This window comes from Erpetoichthys calabaricus, chromosome 5, assembly GCF_900747795.2.
Source record: "Erpetoichthys calabaricus chromosome 5, fErpCal1.3, whole genome shotgun sequence".
Lineage (NCBI taxonomy): Eukaryota > Metazoa > Chordata > Cladistia > Polypteriformes > Polypteridae > Erpetoichthys > Erpetoichthys calabaricus.
In genome coordinates, this window is record NC_041398.2 from 103,206,065 (window position 1) to 103,228,390 (window position 22,326).

At 36.3% G+C, this 22,326-nt stretch overlaps 1 protein-coding gene across 5 annotated transcripts in view; it reads left to right on the forward strand.

Moving 5' to 3' along the window:
• tbc1d14 (TBC1 domain family, member 14) overlaps window positions 1–22,326 on the forward strand; it is a 138,936-nt gene that overhangs the window by 114,072 nt on the left and 2,538 nt on the right. For all 5 annotated transcript variants that reach the window (XM_051928218.1, XM_028801875.2, XM_028801874.2 and 2 more), the window contains 8 exons: window positions 6,391–6,508; window positions 9,412–9,518; window positions 9,722–9,802; window positions 11,616–11,710; window positions 12,695–12,766; window positions 16,120–16,248; window positions 21,073–21,182; window positions 21,836–22,094. In XM_051928218.1, the coding sequence (XP_051784178.1) occupies window positions 6,391–6,508; window positions 9,412–9,518; window positions 9,722–9,802; window positions 11,616–11,710; window positions 12,695–12,766; window positions 16,120–16,248; window positions 21,073–21,182; window positions 21,836–22,094 (971 nt within the window). The remainder of the gene's footprint in view (window positions 1–6,390; window positions 6,509–9,411; window positions 9,519–9,721; window positions 9,803–11,615; window positions 11,711–12,694; window positions 12,767–16,119; window positions 16,249–21,072; window positions 21,183–21,835; window positions 22,095–22,326) is intronic.

A 22,326-nucleotide genomic window follows, 5' to 3' on the forward strand; every position in this document is an offset into this window, starting at 1 on the left:
CTGTTACTGTATACATATTGCTCAATAAATTTGTCAAATTTCTGCAGGTCTAAGTTCAACAGTGCAACTTATTCTTATAGATTTCCTTTCAAAGCACTGTGCACATTTGAAAATATCTTTGACTTAAAACACAAAATAATTTGCAGTTAAAAAATGATAATGCACAAATCTTCACAGACCTGCACAAAGCTTTGCAAATTGATGTGGGACCCTTAGAATGTTTTACTGCCTTCAGCTGTAATATTAGGTGTCCTGTTAGTTTTAACAACACCTACATGTTTTGTTTTAATATATACTATTCTGCTCCTATGAAACTTCAGCTAGACAGACAACTCCTTTCAAACATGTAAAAATCCATCCATCCATCCATTTTCCAACCCGCTGAATCCGAACACAGGGTCACGGGGGTCTGCCGGAGCCAATCCCAGCCAACACAGGGCACAAGGCAGGAAACAATCCTGGGCAGGGTGCCAACCCACCGCAGAACATGTAAAAATGAGTAATTTATAGCATCACATCAGCATAAATATCAGCATATTTTTTTTGTGCTATAACCCCCCTGGAATAATCTAGCATGTATATTAACAAAGCACGTTTCCATCATACTATACAGAAGGTGAAAAATAATACCCTAATAACTGTTTTAGTTTAAATTGTTTTTATGTTGTTACTATTACCTTTCACAGCAAATACCAAAAAGTAGAAAAAAGAAATATTTATATTTCTACACAAGTACAGTATATTAAGATTTCTACTTACAGACAGTACTTACAAAAACTATTACACAAAGGATTGGAAAGATGTGTTATTGGGCCATATGCAGCTGTGTTGCTCTGATCATATGGTCTATCAACTATTGTTTGCTGAATAAACAAAATGGATGTCAAAGCGTCTGAGGGTAATCACCCTAACAAGTAAACTTAAACATGATTGGCTGCAGCCGTTAGAAACCATACAGCCAATACATTTTATGACCGAGTAACACCACCACTAAATGGCTCCCAGGATTAATTCATTTAAATGTTATTTAACCTTTTGGGTCAGAACACATGGAGTATAAACATTAAATTCTTTAAAGGTGAACTTAGCTATTTGCCTCTCTTGTGCCTAAATGAAGATTTTTAAAAATGTTTCAAATCAATTTAATAGGAAGTGAAGTAATTAAGAAAGGAATCCGCTGAAGTGTGTGATACAATGTAATCCTGATATTTTGGTCACTGTGCAATAATTGTCTATTTTTTTATCGTTTAAAAATGATTGTGATGTAATTATGTAGTTTGTTGTATTTATTTTCTTTGACTGTGTTTAGTTAAAATTTTCTGCAGTCAAAAAGAAACCTTAACTCTGTTCATCCCAACTAAATCTTTTCTTTTTTTTTTTGGATGTGAAAATGGATTTCAAATATGTGAACTGTCTTCATGTTTTGACTAAAGAACTAAGTTATGGTACTTGATACAATACAAATGTGAAAATTCATGTCTGAGTTAACTCTTGTGAGATGGGCCCTTACGTTTGCAGCAGGAGTGTCAACCAATGGCTGAGTTGAGAATGTTTCATATTTAAATTTAATATATACAGTGTATATAGAAAAGAATCACACCCTATATTCACATTTTGTTGCTTTACAACCTAAAATAACATAACACATTTTTTTCACCTTTTTTCCTCTATGCTGCCTATGACATCCAAGTCAAAGATTGAATAGCACCAGTTTTGAAAAATAAGAAAAAAAGGACCGTTCTCCACCCAAACAATACTTGTAAACTCAGTCAGGTAAAAGTAATCCCCTTCTCCATTGCATACCTAGGGAACTGGCTTCCACCAGTGATCATTTTGACTAGTTTAGAATAAAAACAGCGATTCCTGGAGCAATTCAGTCCTTGGTAGTACAACTGAAAGCAAACAATTTCCTATAGGGTGCAAGGCACTTTCAAAACAACTTGTTTAGTTGTGGACAAAAAGATTTAAAAGCTTTATCAATCCCTAGGGGCATAGTAAATTCCATAATTAAGGAGAGGAAAGTGTTTGGTGCCACTAGAACCTTCCCCAGATCCAAGGCCATCCCTCCAAACGTGATAGAAGAGTGATGAGGAAACTGGTCAGAAAGGCTACCAAAAGGTGAGGCCAACGGCAACTTTGATGTACAAATGTGGCTTGTATAGGAGGGTAGCAAGAATAAAGCTACTCCACAAGAAAGACAATTAAGTCTCCTGTGAGGTTTGTCAAAATGCACCTAAGGCCAAATGGAAAAAATAGCTTGATTTTTCCATACTATTTGCCTCAACACCAAACAGTACACCTGGTGGAATGCAAAGACAGCACACCATACTTACATTTAAGTATGAAGATGGTAGCTTCCTGTTGTTGGGGGTGTTTTCTCTGCAGCATGGATTGGTGTACTTGACAGTGTAGAAAGAAGAACTGCAAAATACCGTTAAATTCTTGAAGACAACTTGCTGACCTCTGTCAGAAAGTTAGATAGGAAGAAGGCTCAGCTTTCAACATAACAATGGCTCAAAGCACACAGGAAAATTGACCACATAGTGGCTGAAAGAGAAAAAAGTGAATGTCCTTATGTGGCCTAGTCAGATCCCAGACTTAAACCCTATTGAAAATCTGTGGAATTATTTGAAGTTTGCAGCCCACCATCTGTCACCATCCAGTTTGACTGAGCTTGAACAGTTCTGTAAAGACGATTGGGCAAATATATTCTTTTCTATACCCACTATACAAATCTCCATTTAAAATTGTAAGAACTATTAACATGTAACTTTCACAATAAAGTATTTTTATACACTAGCTCATATGATTTGTGATTAGTTTTCAATTTTCCAGTTTCTTTTTCTGAAGTTTGTGTCAATGAGCATATTAATTTGAGTATAAAACAACGTTCAGACATTTTTGCCAGCTTTGTTTTATACTTAATTTCAGTTTGTCATTGCGTGTACATTTTTTATAGTAGTGTCCTCACTATCTTATTAAATTGTGAAAAACAGAATACCCCAAATACTCAAATTTCAGCGGAGCAAGTGTTGTTGGAATTTATGCAGAGTTGGTGCTAATGTTTGAGTTATCCCATCTGTAGTATATTCTGAATATAAAAGGACTGCTATGCGAGTGTCAATATAATGTATCACATATTTCACGTATTTTGTTACAAGAATTGGCCAATTCTGATGTTTTGAAGTGTTTGTTTATCCCTCTTTTTTTTTCTTTCATTTTTTAACCACACTTGTGCATCAGACTGTGATACTCCATACAGGGTTGGTGGTTTTTTTTGTTTGAGATCAGCAAGTTTACCTTCAACAATCTAGTCATTTAGAGTTGTGGCCGATCAGTTGCAGCAACACTCATATAAATGATGTATTAAAATAAAGTGACTTAAAATATATTTTTCCCCCACCACTAGCCTCAACTGCTAAATTTGTGTTTTTATACTGTAAGAAATGTATATAAATAGTGCAAAATAGCCAGTTGTTTAATATGATGCAATTCTTCGAATTGGCGAACCAAGTGAATGATATATTTATTAACTGATTTATTGATTTATTTTGTTGCCTTACAGCTAATGCTGCCAGAAAAGGCTGTTTTTATCAGTGATACTAAATTAGAATTTTATGCATGTATGAAAATGATAATGCATTACTGAATTCTCCAAATGCTGTTAGATTCAAATAAAAGTTCTCTGACGTAGAAAGAAGTAACTACATGTAATTTTCTTAGTTATCACCAGAATACATTCATTGTTCTGAAAAATGAGGGAACAGTTTGTCTGTTTACTGAGTGTGTACCTGCACTGGAGCAAAATTGTAGTCAAGCTTGAAACTAGTAACAAGTTAAACAAAAATTGTACTGTGGTCTCTTGTAACCAGCTCCTGTATTCCTGGTCAGGCAGAATACATCATTTTGAAGGCAATCAAGTTAATAAAATGATACAAATTTACAAGTTAAAAGTTTGAGAAGTTTTAATGGGAACTGAGTAAGGTTTTCCCAATTTTAAATACAATAGTATGTCAAATGGAGTTCTTTTGTTTGAGGAAATAAAGAAAATTAGATAATAGTTGGCACATAAAGCAATGGTGTTCCATTTAGCAGCATCCTGGACAGCACTATGATGGGTATGAATAATTGTCAAAGCCATGATAGTGAAGATATTTATTTGGAAATATTAATATGGTTTTTTGGTAAGAAAACAAAAAAATGGTCCTTTAGAAGTCTCTCTTCTAGGTAACTGGGGAAATGTTTTGGGAGGGTTGTATTTAGAATTAAATATTCAGAAAAGTGAATGCAATATCAAGTGGAGTCTCTGAAAGCCTTGACACTATTCATTATCTATTAGGATTAATTTCTAGGCATTTTAAGAAGAGCAGGAGTAAATATGATTGTCATGGTGGCTCGGTTGTTACCACTGATTTCTCAGCTCCAGGAAACTTGGTTTGAATGCTGAGCCAGTCATTGTCTATGGGGAGCTTACATGTTTTTTTCTTTAGGGTACTTTGTTCTTCTGCCACATCTTAGATAAGATATTCATGATGGTTAATAGGTATCCCTCTGAATTCCTCTGCAAAGTTGTATGTGTATGAATATGCTCTACAGTGGATTGACATCTTGTCCTGTTTGACTCCTGCCTTATAACCAATGGCATACCCTTAATGTATGTTGTAACTAGGAATGTATTAAATTTTCATCAAAAGTATTCAGCCAAAAACAGAAAACAATGATAAATACTGTATTCTGCTAAATGAGTAAAAACATTTTTTGGCTGAACATGTAATGGTGTTTGCATTGTAGCTTTTTGCTAGTTATAGATAATGGTTTTAAGTAACACCTCCTGCTCTGTATGGAATAAGTAATTGTCAAACTACTTTTCATTGTGGGGCTTGAATACTATATTTATAGGACTGTACTGGTTTATTTACAGTGAACAACAAAATTAGTTGTTCTTTTTTGAAAGCAAATGAGCACAGGGAAGAGGTAGGATCATACCATGACAAATTGAATTGGGATACAAGTTGAACTTGAATAAATTGGATTGGTTTGACTTGCCAGCCAAGGAATGACCAAGTGCCCTAACAAGATAGCTTCACTTACATGGATTGGCGTTATAGACAACCTCATTCATGGACTCCATACATATATTTTGCTAGAGTTTAAAATGTATAAATCATTGGAGGCACATAAACAATTTAACATAGGCTGATTGCAGGATCTTCAAATTTATAAGCTGGCAAGCTGGCTTTTATTCTAGAATCAACTCTCGGCAGCAGCCAGCAAGACGGCCATGTGGTGCATGCGTATTGGCGCAGTTCTCATCCCTACTACCTTCGCCGTCACTTCCCCTACGTCTTCATATCTTAAGCTGGCACATAAGTCTGTTTCAAGAATGATTTAACTGAAAAATTAATAAAAATGTACTAATTGCAACACAGACACTGGCTTAAATCAGTTTTAACGCAAAAAGATGCCGACAAAAGAAAAGAAGTGGGCCGCTAGAGTAGAGAAAAGAGCCGCCGCTCAGGAAGCAGCAAGTACATCAACCTCTGAGCAAATGATTGATAAACGTACAGAGAAGGAGTATGAAAACTAGGAATGCTTAAGTCAAATGTATTCACTACACGTTATTATGCAGTCTGCTGCTACTAGTTACTAAATAAAAAGCTTCTCCTAGGTTGTGCTTAGTCACTGGAAAATACCTTAGTCTTGGAAGAGTAGATTTCAGAGATAGTGGTCCCCCTCAACCACTGCCCTCCACAAGGGTTTTCAGAGGTTTTCCAGAACATCCAACTCCAAGAGTTCCAAGGAGAGGAAAGTCTTCTATGCCCAAGGAGAATGGGTGAGCCTCTGGCTACGGAGTAATTAAGCTTTCTAAATCTAGACAAAGTGATTCTTATCCGTCAAGAATTAAGAAATGTAAGCACAGACCGGTGTAGGCTCTGCTGATTGAACCTGAGTCCCTTTCCAGTTATTGGTCCATAGTTGTTTATAGATGCCTGATTGAGACCTTTTGGTTAAAAATGTTTGTGGGTACAAGCTTGAGATGAATGTCCTTTCAGTTGCCTCATTATATACAGTAAGTCTACACAAATGGTGTCTCCTGTTGTATTAACTCCTTTTGGCATCAGACATTAGATTATAAAAAGACCAAAATACATACATATACCATTCCTGAAATGTAGCATGTATTCTGCTTATGAGGTTTTTTTTTTTTTTTTTTTTGGTTTTTTTTTTTAAACAGGATAAGACTTTTTGTACCACAAAACTTAACAAATTAGGGCAGTGCTCTGTTTGTGCTATGTATTTTCAAAGGGGAAATTAAACTTTTGTTTTTTGTATTTGTTGAAATATTTTTTTGTCTGTGTAATAGTTTGTCAATGCATTGTTTTAACATAGAACTGAAAGATGCACAAAAGAGGAGAAAGCAATTGGAAGAAAGATGCAAGCTGGAGGAAAGTATTGGAAATGCTGCCTTGACTTGGAATCAGGAAATTTTACCAAACTGGGAGGCAATGTAAGTTTAAAAAAAACTTTAAACCTTCTATTGCACATTTGGATGGGATGAGAGACAAAAGAATTTCTCATGTTGATCCCATTTTTTTATTTCCTTGTAAGTTTAAAATACAAATTAGTAGTAATAATAAGACAATTAAACTTTATTTGAATTAATCACTTTCTTAACAAGTAATTAGTTTGTAATTTTTGACTGAAATCAAAACATCAAATAAGCACGCGTACTAAAGTGCCAGCAGGCATTTTCCGTGGCATTACACGTGTACCTTGTGAGCATGCCCTTGTCGATCAAAAAGAGGAAGCTCTGCGGTCTGCTTGTGACTTTACGCTGTAGGAAGATAAGTAAATAAATCAAGATAAGTAACATTCGATCTGGCTTTTATATAAGTAACATATAAATGCTTCTTATGTGAAGACCATCACAAAACATAATCACAAACCGGAGTTTACACGATACGTTGGCGAGCTCTGTAAGCCGTGCTGTTTCTTTGAAGGACAGGTGATTGGCAGGATGATGCCGGACCTCGTCCCGTATCCAAACGGTGCTATCTTTTGCCTTTACGCCTGGTGCAGCTGTGGTGTTTTTATATGTAAGTGGACGTTTCTTACGGGGAGGTCTTCTGTTCTCTTTCTCCAATCTGAGTTCACCTGTTATAGCACATCTTTATTTGAAAACAGCAGTGTCAGATCGGGGCAAGCGTGAACGAGACTGAGAGAATAAAACAGAATTTAAAAACAATACGCTAACCTTTACAAGTACCATACATTTACAGTGGCGGTTACAGACTCAAATCAAATGTATGTAAAAAAGTTTACTTGAGGTTTTTGTAAATTTATTAAAAATAAAAAAACTGAGAAATCACATGTACATAAGTATTCACAGCCTTTGCTCAATACTTTGTCGATGCACCTTTGGCAGCAATTACAGCCTCAAGTCTTTTTGAATATGATGCCACATGCTTGGCACACCTGTCCTTGGCCAGTTTCGCCCATTCCTCTTTGCAGCTCCTCTCAAGCTCCATCAGGTTGGATGGGAAGCGTCGGTGCACAGCCATTTTAAGATCTCTCCAGAGATGTTCAATCGGATTCAAGTCTGGGCTCTGGCTGGGCCACTCAAGGACATTCACAGAGTTGTCCTGAAGCCACTCCTTTGATATCTTGGCTGTGTGCTTGGGGTCGTTGTCCTGCTGAAAGATGAACCGTCGCCCCAGTCTGAGGTCAAGAGCGCTCTAGAGCAGGTTTTCATCCAGGATATGTCTGTACATTGCTGCAGACATCTTTCCCTTTATCCTGACTAGTCTCCCAGTTCCTGCCGCTGAAAAACATCCCCACAGCATGATGCTGCCACCATCCTGCTTCACTGTAGGGATGGTGCCAGGTTTCCTCCAAACGTGACGCCTGCCATTCCCACCAAAGAGTTCAATCTTTGTCTCCGCAGACCAGAGAATTTTCTTTTTCATGGTCTGAGAGTCCTTCAGGTGCCTTTTGGCAAACTCCAGGCAGGCTGCCATGTGCCTTTTACTAAGGAGTGGCTTCCGTCTGGCCACTCTACCATACAGGCCTGATTGGTGGATTGCTGCAGAGATGGTTGTCCTTCTGGAAGGTTCTCCTCTCTCCACAGAGGACCTCTGGAGCTCTGACAGAGGGACCATCGGGTACTTGGTCGCCTCCCTGACTAAGGCCCTTCTCCCCCCGATCGCTCAGTTTAGATGGCCAGCCAGCTCTAGGAAGAGTCCTGGTGGTGTCGAACTTCTTCCACTTACGGATGATTCAGGCCATTGTGCTCATTGGGACCTTCAAAGCAGCAGAAATTTTTCTGTAACCTTCCCCAGATTTGTGCCTCGAGACAATCCTGTCTCAGAGGTCTACAGACAATTCCTTTGACTTCATGCTTGGTTTGTGCTCTGACATGAACTGTCAACTGTGGGACCTTGTATAGACAGGTGTGTGCCTTTCCAAATCATGTCCAATCAACTGAATTTACCACAGGTGGACTCCAATTAAGCTGCAGAAACATCTCAAGGATGATCAGGGGAAACAGGATGCACCTGAGGTCAATTTTGAGCCTCATGGCAAAGGCTGTGAATACTTATGTACATGTGCTTTCTCATTTTTTTTATTTTTAATAAATTCGCAAAAATCTCAAGTAAACTTTTTTCACGTTGTCATTATGGGGTGTTGTGTATAGAATTCTGAGGAAAAAACTGAATTTAATCCATTTTGGAATAAGGCTGTAACATAACAAAATGTGGAAAAAGTGATGCGCTGTGAATACTTTCCGGATGCACTGTACATGCATTCAAATCAGCAAAATTACAAGGGTATCCAAATATTTGCACAGCCAGTTTTTCACATTTGATTTAATTTCATACAAGTAAATACTGCTTCACTAAAAATCTTTGTTTGGAAAACACCCCAGTACTCAGATATTCCTAGGAAATGAAAGACATACCACTGTTATCTTTTTTTGTTGAAAGTAAATTATTATGCAGGCTGAGGGGTTCCCAAACTTTTTCATATGACTGTATATATCTATATGTATCTATATCTGTATGTATGTATCGCCATACAAAGAAAGTAATCATGTTGCTCTTATAATCTGTATATAGCTTCTACAGTATACAAAGATTCCTAAGTATTATAAGTGACAGAGCATGTTAGGCCCTAAACTGGTGGCTAGCTTGAGGTATTTCTCTGCAAAACAGTACTCAGACTTTCAAGAAACACTAGGTGTTTGTCAAATTAGTATAGCTAAGTAAATATCTGAGTTATAGTATTTCATATATTTTGGTGTTCATGTTCAGACATGAAAATAGATATAAGCTTATAATTGTGTAATACAACAAAGTGAGAACTGAAAATTGAAATTTGAAGTAAAGTTTTTAATTATCTGTCATGACACAGGTGCCATTCTCGAAAAGTGCGGGAGTTGTGGTGGCAAGGTATACCTCCGTGTGTGAGAGGAAAAGTGTGGAGCCTGGCTATTGGCAATGACCTAAATATAACCCATGGTATGTATATTAACTATGTGTGGTCAGTACTTGAGTGATTTGTGACAGAGGCAGACTACACAAAAAAGTAGTTTTTTAGTAAATTAAAGAAGATGTTAATAAAAATATAAATGTTTTCTTTTTTCAAAATTGTTTTTATACAGATAATGGATTTTTATTTTTGCTAATAGAATTTTTTTCTCCCTATTAATTGTTTAATTTAGAACTGTATGATATCTGTCTTGCACGAGCTAAAGAAAAATGGAAGTCCTTGCCAGTTGCAAGCCCAGAGGCTGAAAGTGAAGGTATTTTTTTTTTTTAATCTAAGGTCCAGGGGACTGTTCCAGAAAGTAAGATTACATAATTCTGGATCTCAGAACAAATTCCAGTTTGCTGTAGCGCCATTTTGTACCAGCAGATTAGCCAGTGCCAGAACACCAGATTTCATTTGATTCATGTGATCCTGGATAGGTTGATCTAGATAAAAATGCATTTATGGCAGAATTTACAAGTCGTTACAAGTTAATCACTGAACAGCCGATCAATCATGGACTACATTTGTGAAACAGAGGAAACAACCTTAATGCCAGCAAAACTGGAAGTGATGGATTATTTGCATATCCTCCAAAAGAGGAAAAACACAGTAGAAGCAGCAGCTGCTAAGGAAAGGGAAATGGCATGGAGGAATATCACTGAAAGAATGAATGCATAAAACAGTTAATCAGTGAAAGTCGTGTAAACTTTGTGTGGTAAATTTTTGCATTGTGCAAAATGTAGTCCTGGCCATATTACTACTTGAGACATGTGCACTCAAGTAAGCAGTCTGTTCCATTTTTGCAATTTTAATATCAAAAAAGTGTGTGTAAAGACCCATGACAATAAGTGTTCAAGTATACATACAGTTGTTAGTCATTACTGTGAGAGATGTAGAACCTTATAATTCCTGCACTGATCCCTGTATTGTCCTGTAATTACATGACAAAACAAACCAAAAGTTAATTATTTCAATACAGTACAGAAATAATATTGTTACAGAACTCCAAATCAAAACTGCATTAATAAACATATTGGGCATAGGCATTCAATGAAGAGGAGAGTCTTCAATGGCATTTCTTTAAAATGTGAGGAACTAGGCGGAAGGTTTGAAGGTGGGCATCTTGTTCCACCAGCAAGTTTATAATTAGTTCTTACTGCTCAAAAATGTTGTAGCAGTTTAAAATTTGATTGCCCTACCGACAACTCTTAGAAATAACCACCATCAAAGAGGAATTCCATTCTCAGAAAGACAGCCCATATGTCTAGTGCAGATGCTGCTTCAAAGTTTATTGCACTTTTACAATCGTTTTGTTGATATGTGCAGCATCTTCAGTATTGTGTGGAAAAAACTGTCCTTTACCAAAAATAAAAAGGACATTTCTGTAATTTACATCAATGTCAGCTCAAAGCCACAATGTGTAAAATTGAGCTTGTCATGCTTTAGAAGGTTGCTCAGATATATTAAAACCTCAAATATAGAACATTAACTTTAATGCAGACTGGCATGCTTTGGGCATGCTAGAATATCTGATTGGGGTCTAATTACATTTTCTGGGTAAAAATTGGAAAAGGAGTTGTGCCTCTTTGTTGGTTGTTCAGGAAGGTTACTTTCAAAGCATTGGTTTCCCCAGTAACTGAGCTAGATTTCGTCAAATCTTTCTTTCTGGAACAGGTAAATCCTAGGTCCTTAATAATGAGTTATCTGCATCTTTAGCTTCATGGATCTCACAATTATGGCTTTATCTGTTCCAGATAGGCAGATTTGGCCTAGTCCAGGTTTTCTGGAACAGATTAGCCCAATTATCATGAATCCTGATTTACTTTAACCAAATTTCACAATAATCAGTTTTTTTGGATCAGAGCCCAGTAAATTGTTTCATTAGAGAGCTGTTTTATCAGGTTCTTTTAAAATAGAAGTGTATGTATGGACAAGGGTTGTTTTTACAAGGAAACAAAGTTCACTAATTTTTTTTTTTTATGTGCTATATTTTGTGTATGATCGTTGTGTTATGTAACATTTATGAGGTGTGTTTTTTTTTTTTTTTTGTTTGTTTGGTTTTTTTTTTTTCTTCATATTTTTAGAACCTGTAGTACCTTTGGCTGACAAAGAAGGAAGTCTGGAACTTATAAAACTAGACATTTCACGAACATTTCCTAATCTCTGTATTTTTCAGAAGGTAATTGGGTTTTTACTGCAGTGATATGTATTTTTGTCCATTTCTTAAAATTCCTTTACTTTTGGGTACAATAATAAACAAGGGAGAGGGCAGAGTCAGGTCATCAATTCCCATTTGAATGTGTTCACCACCTGTTCATAAGATAATTTTCTAGAAGTGATTTATTTAACAATATTTTAGCAAAATACATGTTTTTGGGACATTTTGAGCATATGACTGGATATCTGACTTATGGATTATCCAACACAAGTAAACATTTTTTTCTTACATGTTTTCTATTGTCAACTGTTTAATTTTTGGTGGCTATTAAAGCCTATTTTATCAGAAAGTTTATCTTTGTTCTTTATAATATGAGATTAGGAAGTTTTCTCTGCCTTTAGTATGTACAACAGGTGGTAACAGATCAATAATAATTATTGGGTGGAGTTGCAAAAAAAGTTGCATTGTCTGACTTTGCCTGCAATTACCTTTCTGTCTGAAGTGTTTCAGGAGGAAACTCCAGATCAACGAGGTGTAGATACTATAGTTGGTTGCAGTCAGCTGTAAATGCAAGGTGAGAGGTACAAACTGTTTAGGGACATTCAGGACCTTGCAGAATTTTGAAATGGTAGGCTAGGATGAGTAACACCAATGGGTCACCACAAAACCAGTCCCCAGAAAGTAGGACATAATAATAGTTAGGAACTTACTTTTTAGAGTAATTAATAATCATTTTCTTCAGAAACAGATTAGTGCAGTATATTGTCTTATTGCTGCACTGATGGTAGATATCCCTGGTCCGGTGGATAGTCTCTGGGCCAGAGCAAACCTGCATTTAGTTGACAGTTCAAAATACCCTATAGCCAGGCTTATTTCACAGTGGTACATTTCTTTTATTCTGAGAATAGATATTTAAAATTGATTTATATGCTCTTAAATTTTGTTATGACTTGTTAAAGTATTTATTAAATCCTGATTAATTTGCCTTTTTCTCTCTCTCTATAGGGAGGTCCATATCATGACATGCTGCATAGCATTTTGGGAGCATATACCTGCTATAGACCTGATGTTGGATACGTAAGTGTTAATGCAAAATTATACATTCTTTATAAACATTTTTATGGTCAGTTTGCTTGTTTATACGTTTGTATGTGACGATTTGAGTAGCTCTAATACAAGCTTTTAATTACAAATGCTAGTACATTTGTACAAAGTACATTTGCTTGCAAGTATTATATATATTATTGAAATATTAATTTGTTTGTTTGTTCTTATATTCACATTCATTCCCTGGATTTCAAAAGTTACATACACACATTTCTTTGAAAAGTACTTTTATTGACAATTACCAAAGTAAATGTGTGAAAGTGTACTTCTAAAAAATAAATAGTTGAAAAATCTTCCTTATACAAGTAATTAAACCCCACATGCCACTATTTAGTAGGACCCCTTCTGACACAGTAACATCCTTCAGTCTTTTAAGGTAATTATGAACCAGCTTTGCACAGGGCTCACAAGTTCTTATTTCATTTTCATCATGGCAGATTTTCTTCATGGCAGATTTTTCAGGTTAGTTGCATGGCACCTTGATTGCAATTTTCAGCGGGGTTGAAATCTTGAGTTTGACTAGTGTGGAACTTGAACCTGGACACAGACAGACACGGACGCCAAATGTCCCAAAACACACACATTTTATTCTTCTTTTCTGCTACACACAGCACAGTGCACAAATCACCCCCAATTAGGTTCAGTCCCATCTTTCTCTTTTACTCCTATTCTTCTGCCGCCTTCACTCCTCCACACACAAGCTCCATCCTCCTCCACCTGTCTCCGGTTTGACTGATGGAGTGAGGCAGCGATAACACCCTGGATGTGCTGCAGGTGCTTTGTAACGATCTTCCGACAGCACTTCCTGGTGTGACAGAAGTGCCGCATGAGCACCCAAAAGCACTCCGGGTGTGCCTGTAATTTCTTCTGGCAGAACTTCCGGTTGTGGTGGAAGTGCTGCAGTCTAGGGCTCCATAGTCCTCCAGGCCCAGGTGAGGCATTGTCCCTCTCCCGGTCCCTCGAGGCGTCCCATCTGGGTAGGATCCCTAGATGTCTGCCACACTAGGAATTACATTTGCATTTTGCATTTGAGCCAATTAAGTGTTGACTTGCCCTTATACTTAGGATTTTTGTCTTGCTTAGAAGATGAACCTTATCCCATGCCTCTGTTTCTCAAACAACTGAAATTGGTTCTCTTCCAGTATTTCCCTGTGTTTATTTCCATCCATTCTTCCATTAGTCTTAACAAGATTTCTATTCCCTGCATATACAGAGTATCCACATAAGCATTATGCTGCCACTGCCGTACTTAACTTTAGAGGTGGTGTTTTTTGAGACATGGGTAGTGTTGGATCTGTGCCATATGTAGTGTTTCGAGTTTTGGCCTAAAAGTGTGATGCCAGTGATAATCCCAGATCCTTATTTGATGGAACTGATTTCAGGGATACAATGGATATATTGGTCTTCTTTTATTATGAAAGAGATTAGCGAAGTATTTCCTCTTCGTAATTTATTACATGCATCGTATCACTCCGGTCCTGTACATAATAGATATGAAGAATGAATGATCATTTTGAAGAATTGCTTTTAGACATCCTTTTCCCCACCTTGCTGAACTACTGCATTATTTATGCTGGCAATTTTATACTGTTAGATTGATGAAGGCTACCACCTCCATCTCTGGCTTATGTTTCCTGACCCTGTACTTTCTATGTCAAACCAAAGGACCTTTAACTTTTACCACAATACAACAATGAGTGTTAAAGTGAAGAAAAAAGGTTTCCAAAAATCTAAAGTTTTTATTGAGGCTGCAGGTAGCATAATACATCTTTTTTAAATAGGCTTATTCAAGTTCAAGTTTAGTTTGTTTTATGTATCCTGTAGAATGGATTTCTTATTTGTATCTTTTCTCTATGGAAAAACAAATATAAAAGGAGTAAGAGGATATATTACAGAGGATAACTAATCTTTCATGCGTCTTGTTTTGCATAACTGGATTCTAACTAAGATAGTAGCTTATACTAGAGTTGATTGGGTCAGGAAAAGGGAGTGGAGATGAAGCAGAGGAACATGCATAATTTGTCTGGGGCAATCTATCAAGGAGGATATGTTTTGGTCAAGATACTGTGTGGCATCTTTAGTGTGGTGTCTAGACATGCTTGTTCACCCATGTAAGCACATCCCATATATACTTTTCTAGTTTTGTTGTACAGTATATAAGGTTAATAAATGAGTGTAACATGCTATTATCAATACTATTTGTCAAAGTTGTATTAAGAGTAGTCTTGTTTTTGGCTGGCTGTGTGGTGGAATATATCTTGTCTTGTGATATTACAAATTTACCCTGGCTCTAGAAGCATGTCTTACAACACATACTTTACTTGAATGGTCATGTATTTTGAGCAAAGGCTCAGTTTCGGGAATACAAATGTCAAAGTATGTTTGAGATGAGAAGAAATACTTTACAAGTATTTGAAGAGTAAAGCATTATGGGTGAGCAGAATTGTCTTTTTTTCTGTTGAACCTGTTTATTCTTCTAGTAATCACCACTCCCTTTAAGATAAGAAATAAACATTAAAGTATAAATCATTCCTCCATCCTTTTTGGTTTGCCTGATCAGTACATGTTTTGTGATAGGGCAGGCATTAATTTTAAATGCAAGATTTGTAAAAAGGTGAAAGGTTGAGGTGAAAAAATGCATCATGTTGTTGAACTTAATTGATGGGATGTCTTTTGTTTTAGATAGATAGATAGATATTTTATGAGAAGTACTTAATAGTTCTTGTGGACTATTTGTCTTCTATATTCACTCTACAGCAACAATTAAGGAGGCTAATTTGATAACGGTTTATACACTGTTACTGATATGTGTAGTGCAAGTCAAGCATGGTTGTGCCTTAGTTATGTAATATACTAGTGAAACTTCACCTAATATACTGTGTGGCAGTTTTAGCATTCAAATTGTCAAATAGACATAACAGTGCTAGAAAATAGAACTAGGCTGATACATCTCTGAGACGTATGAGCCATGAAAGAAAAAGCCAAACCTATTTAGTTTAAGTAAACAGATTCAAGTATGACATGCTTGAAGTGTTTAAAATCATGATGAGAACTAGTACAGCGATTCCCAGTTTTAAAATGAGTTATTCAACACAAACCCAGGTGGCAGCCAGATAATGGTAAGTTTCATATACACATTTTCTCCACACAGGGAGCTATTGTGACATGGATCGAGTTACCATTCACCAAGCAGTGTGGTAAACAGTTGGACCCTCATTTCATTTTGGATAAATTAATTGATAAATGAGATGTAAGAGCTTTGTTGAGCTCAATTGCATATTCTTCTCAAAACTGTCCTAATGTTATTTTTTAACATATTTTAGGTGCAAGGAATGTCTTTTATTGCAGCAGTTTTGATTCTTAATCTGGATACTGCAGATGCCTTCATTGCTTTTACCAACCTTCTGAATAAGCCTTGCCAAATGGCATTCTTTCGGGTGGACCATAGCCTTGTAAGTGTACTATTTTTTTTAAACTACCTATTAACCTATATGTTTTTTTTTTTTTATCCCTGCAGTTAATGTAAAGAAATGTACTGTTTTGTCATACTATTTGAATAAGTTATAGCTCTGCCTTACCTATAACCTTGAGCTTGACACTGTGGTTAGAAAATACATGATTAGGTTAATACTGTTTTGTGAAAGATTTCTAAAAGTTAAAATTGTAAGAAGGTTTAATGGCCATGTAGATACACAAAAATGTTTCAAATAATCTGGTAGAGAGATCAAGAAATTATTTTTTTAATTGTAAATATAATTCTAAAGAAAGTAAGACCAACAGTAAAGAACTTTTTGTACTCGCACCCCAACTTGGGTGATCATATATGTAGTTTATGTATTTATTTAATTTGAATCTTAATTTCTTTTCATTCTTGTTTAAATAAACCACAGTTCAGTAAAAAATACATTATTCCAAATATTATACATACTCTCCAAAACAATTCTATCAAACTGAACACTAAATCCACCTACCCAAACTGAAGTGGTTCCTCATAAATATTAAGTCAAGAATGACTCTGTGCCAAATACTGAAAAAAATACTCTTTATAGATAAACTTTTTTTTCAGTTTTGGGTAATAAGATGCAGCATTTTTCCAATTCCTTTTAAAAATGCTTTACATAATTTGCCACAGGAAACTGTTCTTATGGTATGCCATGATTTTGAAAAAGTAACTTCAGCCTGAAAAATACTGAACTTGCACTTTAACTCCCAGTATGAGCTCTCATAAACCTATTAGATTTTATATATGTATTAAACCCATCTTTAGGCAGATATGTAGCTGTAGTTGTAGATAACTTTAAAAGTGCTTTAATTTCAGATTATGCAGAGTATTGTAGCGTGTCAAAACCATAGAGGTTTTTTAATCATACTTGTGGAAATATTCCTTTCTCTCAGTAGTGCTGGGCAGTATAACCAAAATTCTATATCACGGTATTTTTCAAAATTATACTGGTTTCACGGTATTGGATGGTATTTTTTCCCATGCAAGAGTTAACCACATTTTCCACTGCAATTACTGGCTAAGAATAACCTATTCCACTGTCATGAGAATTGTACATTGTACAAAAAACATTTTAATGTGCACACAAGTATTAATACAGGTTTGCATGGCCCAATGAAGTGATAGTTTTCAAGGGGGTGGCACTAATGAAGCGAAGGAATCACATTGCATGACAGATGCAGTCAAAATATAGACTTTTTATTGAATAAAGTTTGCATACAACTTAAACTAAAATTTTGACAACATATTTTCAACCATCTCTCTCTCTCAGCAGCACGCGAGCCCTCTCTCTCTCTGTAACATTGCAGCAGTTATATAAACACTTTTTTTTTTAAAATGAGTTTTAAGCACAGGGGGAAAAAAAGGAACATTTGAACAAATCCGAACTTTATTTAAAAGCCAACCAAGATAGTAACATTGCAGGAGTTTACCATTTTTAATCAGGCGACTGACAGTAGTGGAGTCAGGCACAGAGAAGGTCAGCTGCTGAGAAAGCGTCTCGACTGTTGCAGGGCGGTGAAGCAGGTGAGACGCTAATGAAAAAGAGGCACAGGGCTTATTGGTTTTTAAAGACTGCTTCCTTCATTGTGTTTTAACCTCCGTTTTAAAGGATTGCGCGACTCTGTCGCGCTGCCTGTGTGTGCGCGGCTCTCTCTCTCGGGCTGCCTGTGTGTGCCTCTGTCTCTCTCTGGCGCTGCCTCTGTGTGAACCAAGGTTCCACTGAGGTTGACTAATGAAAAGTCAACGTGGCTCAGAGCTGCATGTGGACTGTGGCACAGACAAACAGAAATGACGGCATGTTTTCCGAGGCGTCGCGTCCGAGTTGGTGGGCGTGGCTCTGCGAGTTGTCGTCGCATCCAATGGTCTTAGAGTTGGTGGGCGTGGCTCCTTCCTGCGTGTGCCATGGGTGTCTTACTTGTTGGCGGCTTAGTGAATCCACGCCCATTCCGGCGTGCTTTCCATGGGTGGCTACTTGTCTTCCGGCTTAGTGAATTATATATATAGATTCTAAATGTTCAGGGAGCAGGAATATCATGAAATGAATGTATTCTGTTTGGTGATCACTGCCTTCGCCTCCTCTTAGTGCAAGAGGAAATCAGTTTAAGAAGCAAGTTGCGATTAACATGGCTCTGGGGACACTTAACACAAAGTATTTAATGTGCTACATAACTTATGATGGTGTTTGAGAAAATCTAGTAAGTTAAATATTCTAAGATGAAGTTAGTTTACGAAGTTCTACTTTAATGACAAATTATGAGAATAAAGTCAACATGTTGACTTTAATCTCGACATAAACAGCAAGAATAAAGTAGAAATGTCGAATAAACTCAACAGGTCGTCAATCTATTACACAGTAATATATTGATTACATCTTGCCTGAAGAAGGGGCCTGAGTTGCCTCGAAAGCTTGCATATTGTAATCTTTCTAGTTAGCCAATAAAAGGTGTCATTTTGCTTGGCTTTTCTCTACAGTAATATAGAAACAGTCAGATTTGAACAGAATGGTCCACATGCAGCCTTTTAAAACCAAAGTATCTCCAGACACGGCTCCTTTTTTCGGCAAAAGTTCTTCTGTGTCATCATGTTCAAGTTTATTGTCTACTACAGCTTCAGTTTCAGTATGTTCTCTGTCCATTTTCACCATTCAATATCTCCACTAACGCATGTACTCCGTTGCATTCGTGTTTAGCAGTGCAGCAGTGAAAAAGGTCCCCCCTTAAGCAGTTTCCCACTGCGCCATATTCCAAACGTTGTTTTGGCTATTTAAACCGGAATTGCGGTATAAGAAAAATCCATATCATAACAAAAATAAAAAAACGGTTTTTGGTATGAACCGGTATACTGCCCAGCACTACTTCAATTATATACTTTTTAATTCATAACTTGTCTTCCATCATTTATATTGGTGTTGTTATTTCTAACCCTGCATTTATTTTGAAGCTCTAAGCATTAAGCACTATTTATGTAAGTTAAAGCTGGAGAAGTAGCCCTTTAATGCTAACTAACAAAGATTTTATTTATTACACTATATATTCACACAGACTAATGTATCTCTGTAGTTATCTGTGGTGATACATTGGGGAAAACGTGAGAAAATCTCATTTGTCTTACACAAAAGTCTTTGTCTTTCAGTACATGCTAGTAAGAATTTTGGTGACTGAAGCCAAGTAGGAAATGGCCAAATTGTCTAAACAAACTAAGTCAGTCCAATTTTCGGGTTGCCTACTCGCTATCCCATTCCTAATGCAGTCCTCCAAGGTGTGTATTTTCCTGACAAACTGTTGTTGTGTTTGTAGTGACCAGTGCCTTCAGAGTTCATCTGAATGTCTGGAATATTAGGTTTATTAACCCATAGTCAGCACATAAAATATATTCTTAGAGTAATAAAAGCAGAGATCCAATCAGAAGAAAAAAGCTGAGATCACTTGAACTTTAAAAACACCACTGACATCTACAGTTATTCCCATTTTCAGATAAAAAGTAACTGCGTCAGATCTGGGGTGTGGGGTGGTGGGTGTTGTATCGTGATCGTGACTGAGAGAATAAAAGTGAGGGGGAAAAAAAAAACTAACTTTTACAAGTACTATAAATTTGCACCGGCTTTTCCAAACACAAATCAAATGTATGTTTTTATTGTATAATATTAACAATAAGAGCTACTCACTACTCAAAATGGTAAATTTGCCTGGGAGCCGGTTTCGAACTCACGACCTCCGGACTATAAGTCAGCAGATCTTACCACTATACCACGAAAGCTGTCGTATTGTACTTGCGCCTTTTGTGAAAGTGTTTATTTGATCATCAGCCTTCACACATTATACAGTCCATGTCTACATTTTGTTATTTATGACTAAAACATGAAAAACGTTTGGTTTTAACAATGTGTTTACATAGATTGTTGTAGACACAAAACACACATCAAATTATTTCCCCTTACAATTCTGGGTAGCTCACTCCCAGACAATCAATCAAGGCAGGAACTGGGAGAACTTCTTGCCCGTTCTGAGGTGGGGGGGGTGGTATAGCAGGCTGCTTGGGCTTATTGACACATTTAGAAGACAGACGCTGACGGAGAGGTGCAAAGGGATTTAAGGTGGGCCGAGTTTTTAATGCTGTTTTTTGTCAAGAGCAAAATAAGAATGCATTGTTTTATTCATTAATATGGATAACAGAATTTTGTAAATATGTACATTTTTTGCATGTTTTTAAGTTTGTTTGATTAGGCATATTTTTAGACTATCAAGCATGTTTATATCACTTCCTAAACCCATATAGTCGAATAAAGACCTGAGGGGAGCCAGATTCTGTCCCATCTGGATCAGGTGCAAGGCAGGAAATTGGTCCAGGAATGGGATTGTTAGTTGGGTACATTCTTGGACACTCCCATGCTCATACACACTGGAGCAATTTCACAGCACCAGTTTGCAGATTTTTAAAATACAGTTTAATACAGGTAATGTGTGAGACCGAATCTCTAAAAGCTATCCTGGTCAGCGTGAAGATCCCTTTATACAGTTCCATATTACTTTTAATGTTAAAAGCATTTATTATTTAAGAGTAACAGTATTAAATCAAATTTCCCTTCTTCCAGTCCCTACTTAATTTAGATTGGGGTCATGATGAACCAAACCTATTCTGAAAGGTTTTAATCTTTAATCTTTTGTTCCAAGTTGGATACAGTATGTTTCTGATAGACATTGTACTTTAAACATTTTCCTTTGATTTTTTTTCTATACCTTCTTAACTTGTTTTTTCTGGCATTTTTTATTTTCAGATGTTGACCTATTTTGCAGCTTTTGAAGTATTCTTCGAAGAAAATTTACCAAAGTTGTTTGCTCATTTTAAAAAGAGTAACTTAACTCCAGATATTTATTTAATTGACTGGTAAGTAGTTTATTACTGGTTCTTAATTAATTGTTTAAAATTTTTATGATTATTGTTATATTTCACATATATTATTAAACCTCTGTACCAATACTGAAGTATAATTTTTAAGGAAGTGTAAAATGTGAAGTGATAAAGGTCTAAATCTTGTTGGTTCATAGATAATATCCTTGAAGGGGGTCACTATTCTGTTTAGACAATCATTTTATTTTACTTGAATAACTTTTAAACAAGCACTTGTTGTTACTGGCAGTAATTTGATGCTTGTAATTTTAAGATCTCCAATGAAGTATAAATGTGAGAAAAATCTGCAAATCTTTGGGCTATAATCTGTATATGCCTGCTTATGAGATATAAGTTCAGCTCATCACAGATATTGTGGGAGCTGATACAATATTTATTAAAATCTTAATAACACATTATTGGAAACAGGTTTCGCTATTACAGCCTTAGCCAGGTAGACTGTGAAAAGATGACCTACTGTAAGTCACAACCAAATATTAGTACAATTGGGATAATAAAAAGTTGGAACTATTAAAATAAGTAGATGTTGCCAATCAAAACATTGTCAGACTACAGTCTTTTCAGCTGAACTCTCAAAACTATTTATTATTGTGTATCATTTTGTGTTAAGTCAGTTTTGTTTTTTGCAGGATTTTCACATTGTACAGCAAGTCATTGCCATTAGATCTTGCCTGTCGTGTTTGGGATGTTTTTTGCCGTGATGGGGATGAATTTCTTTTCCGTACAGCTCTGGGTATCTTGAAACTTTATGAAGATATTTTAACCAAAATGGATTTTATCCACATTGCTCAGTTCCTGACAAAGCTACCAGAGGATATTCCTACTGAAGAGCTATTTGCAGCTATTGCTGCCATCCAAATGCAAAGCAGAAACAAAAAATGGACTCAGGTATGGTTTGGCGTTCATTGTTAGTTTGCTATGTTCTATTAAGATGCTCTAGCAGATTTTTAAGATTTTAAAGAAGAAAAAAAGTAGCATTTTTCCATTGTAATTATGTAGAGAAACATTTCTCAGTTCAAGGTAAAGCTGCTTTGAAGAGCCTATTAACTGAGGCTCTTGTTCATTTAGTTGTCTACATCATAGTAAATGTTTCAGGGCAGAAAAAGGTTGTTTTTTTTTG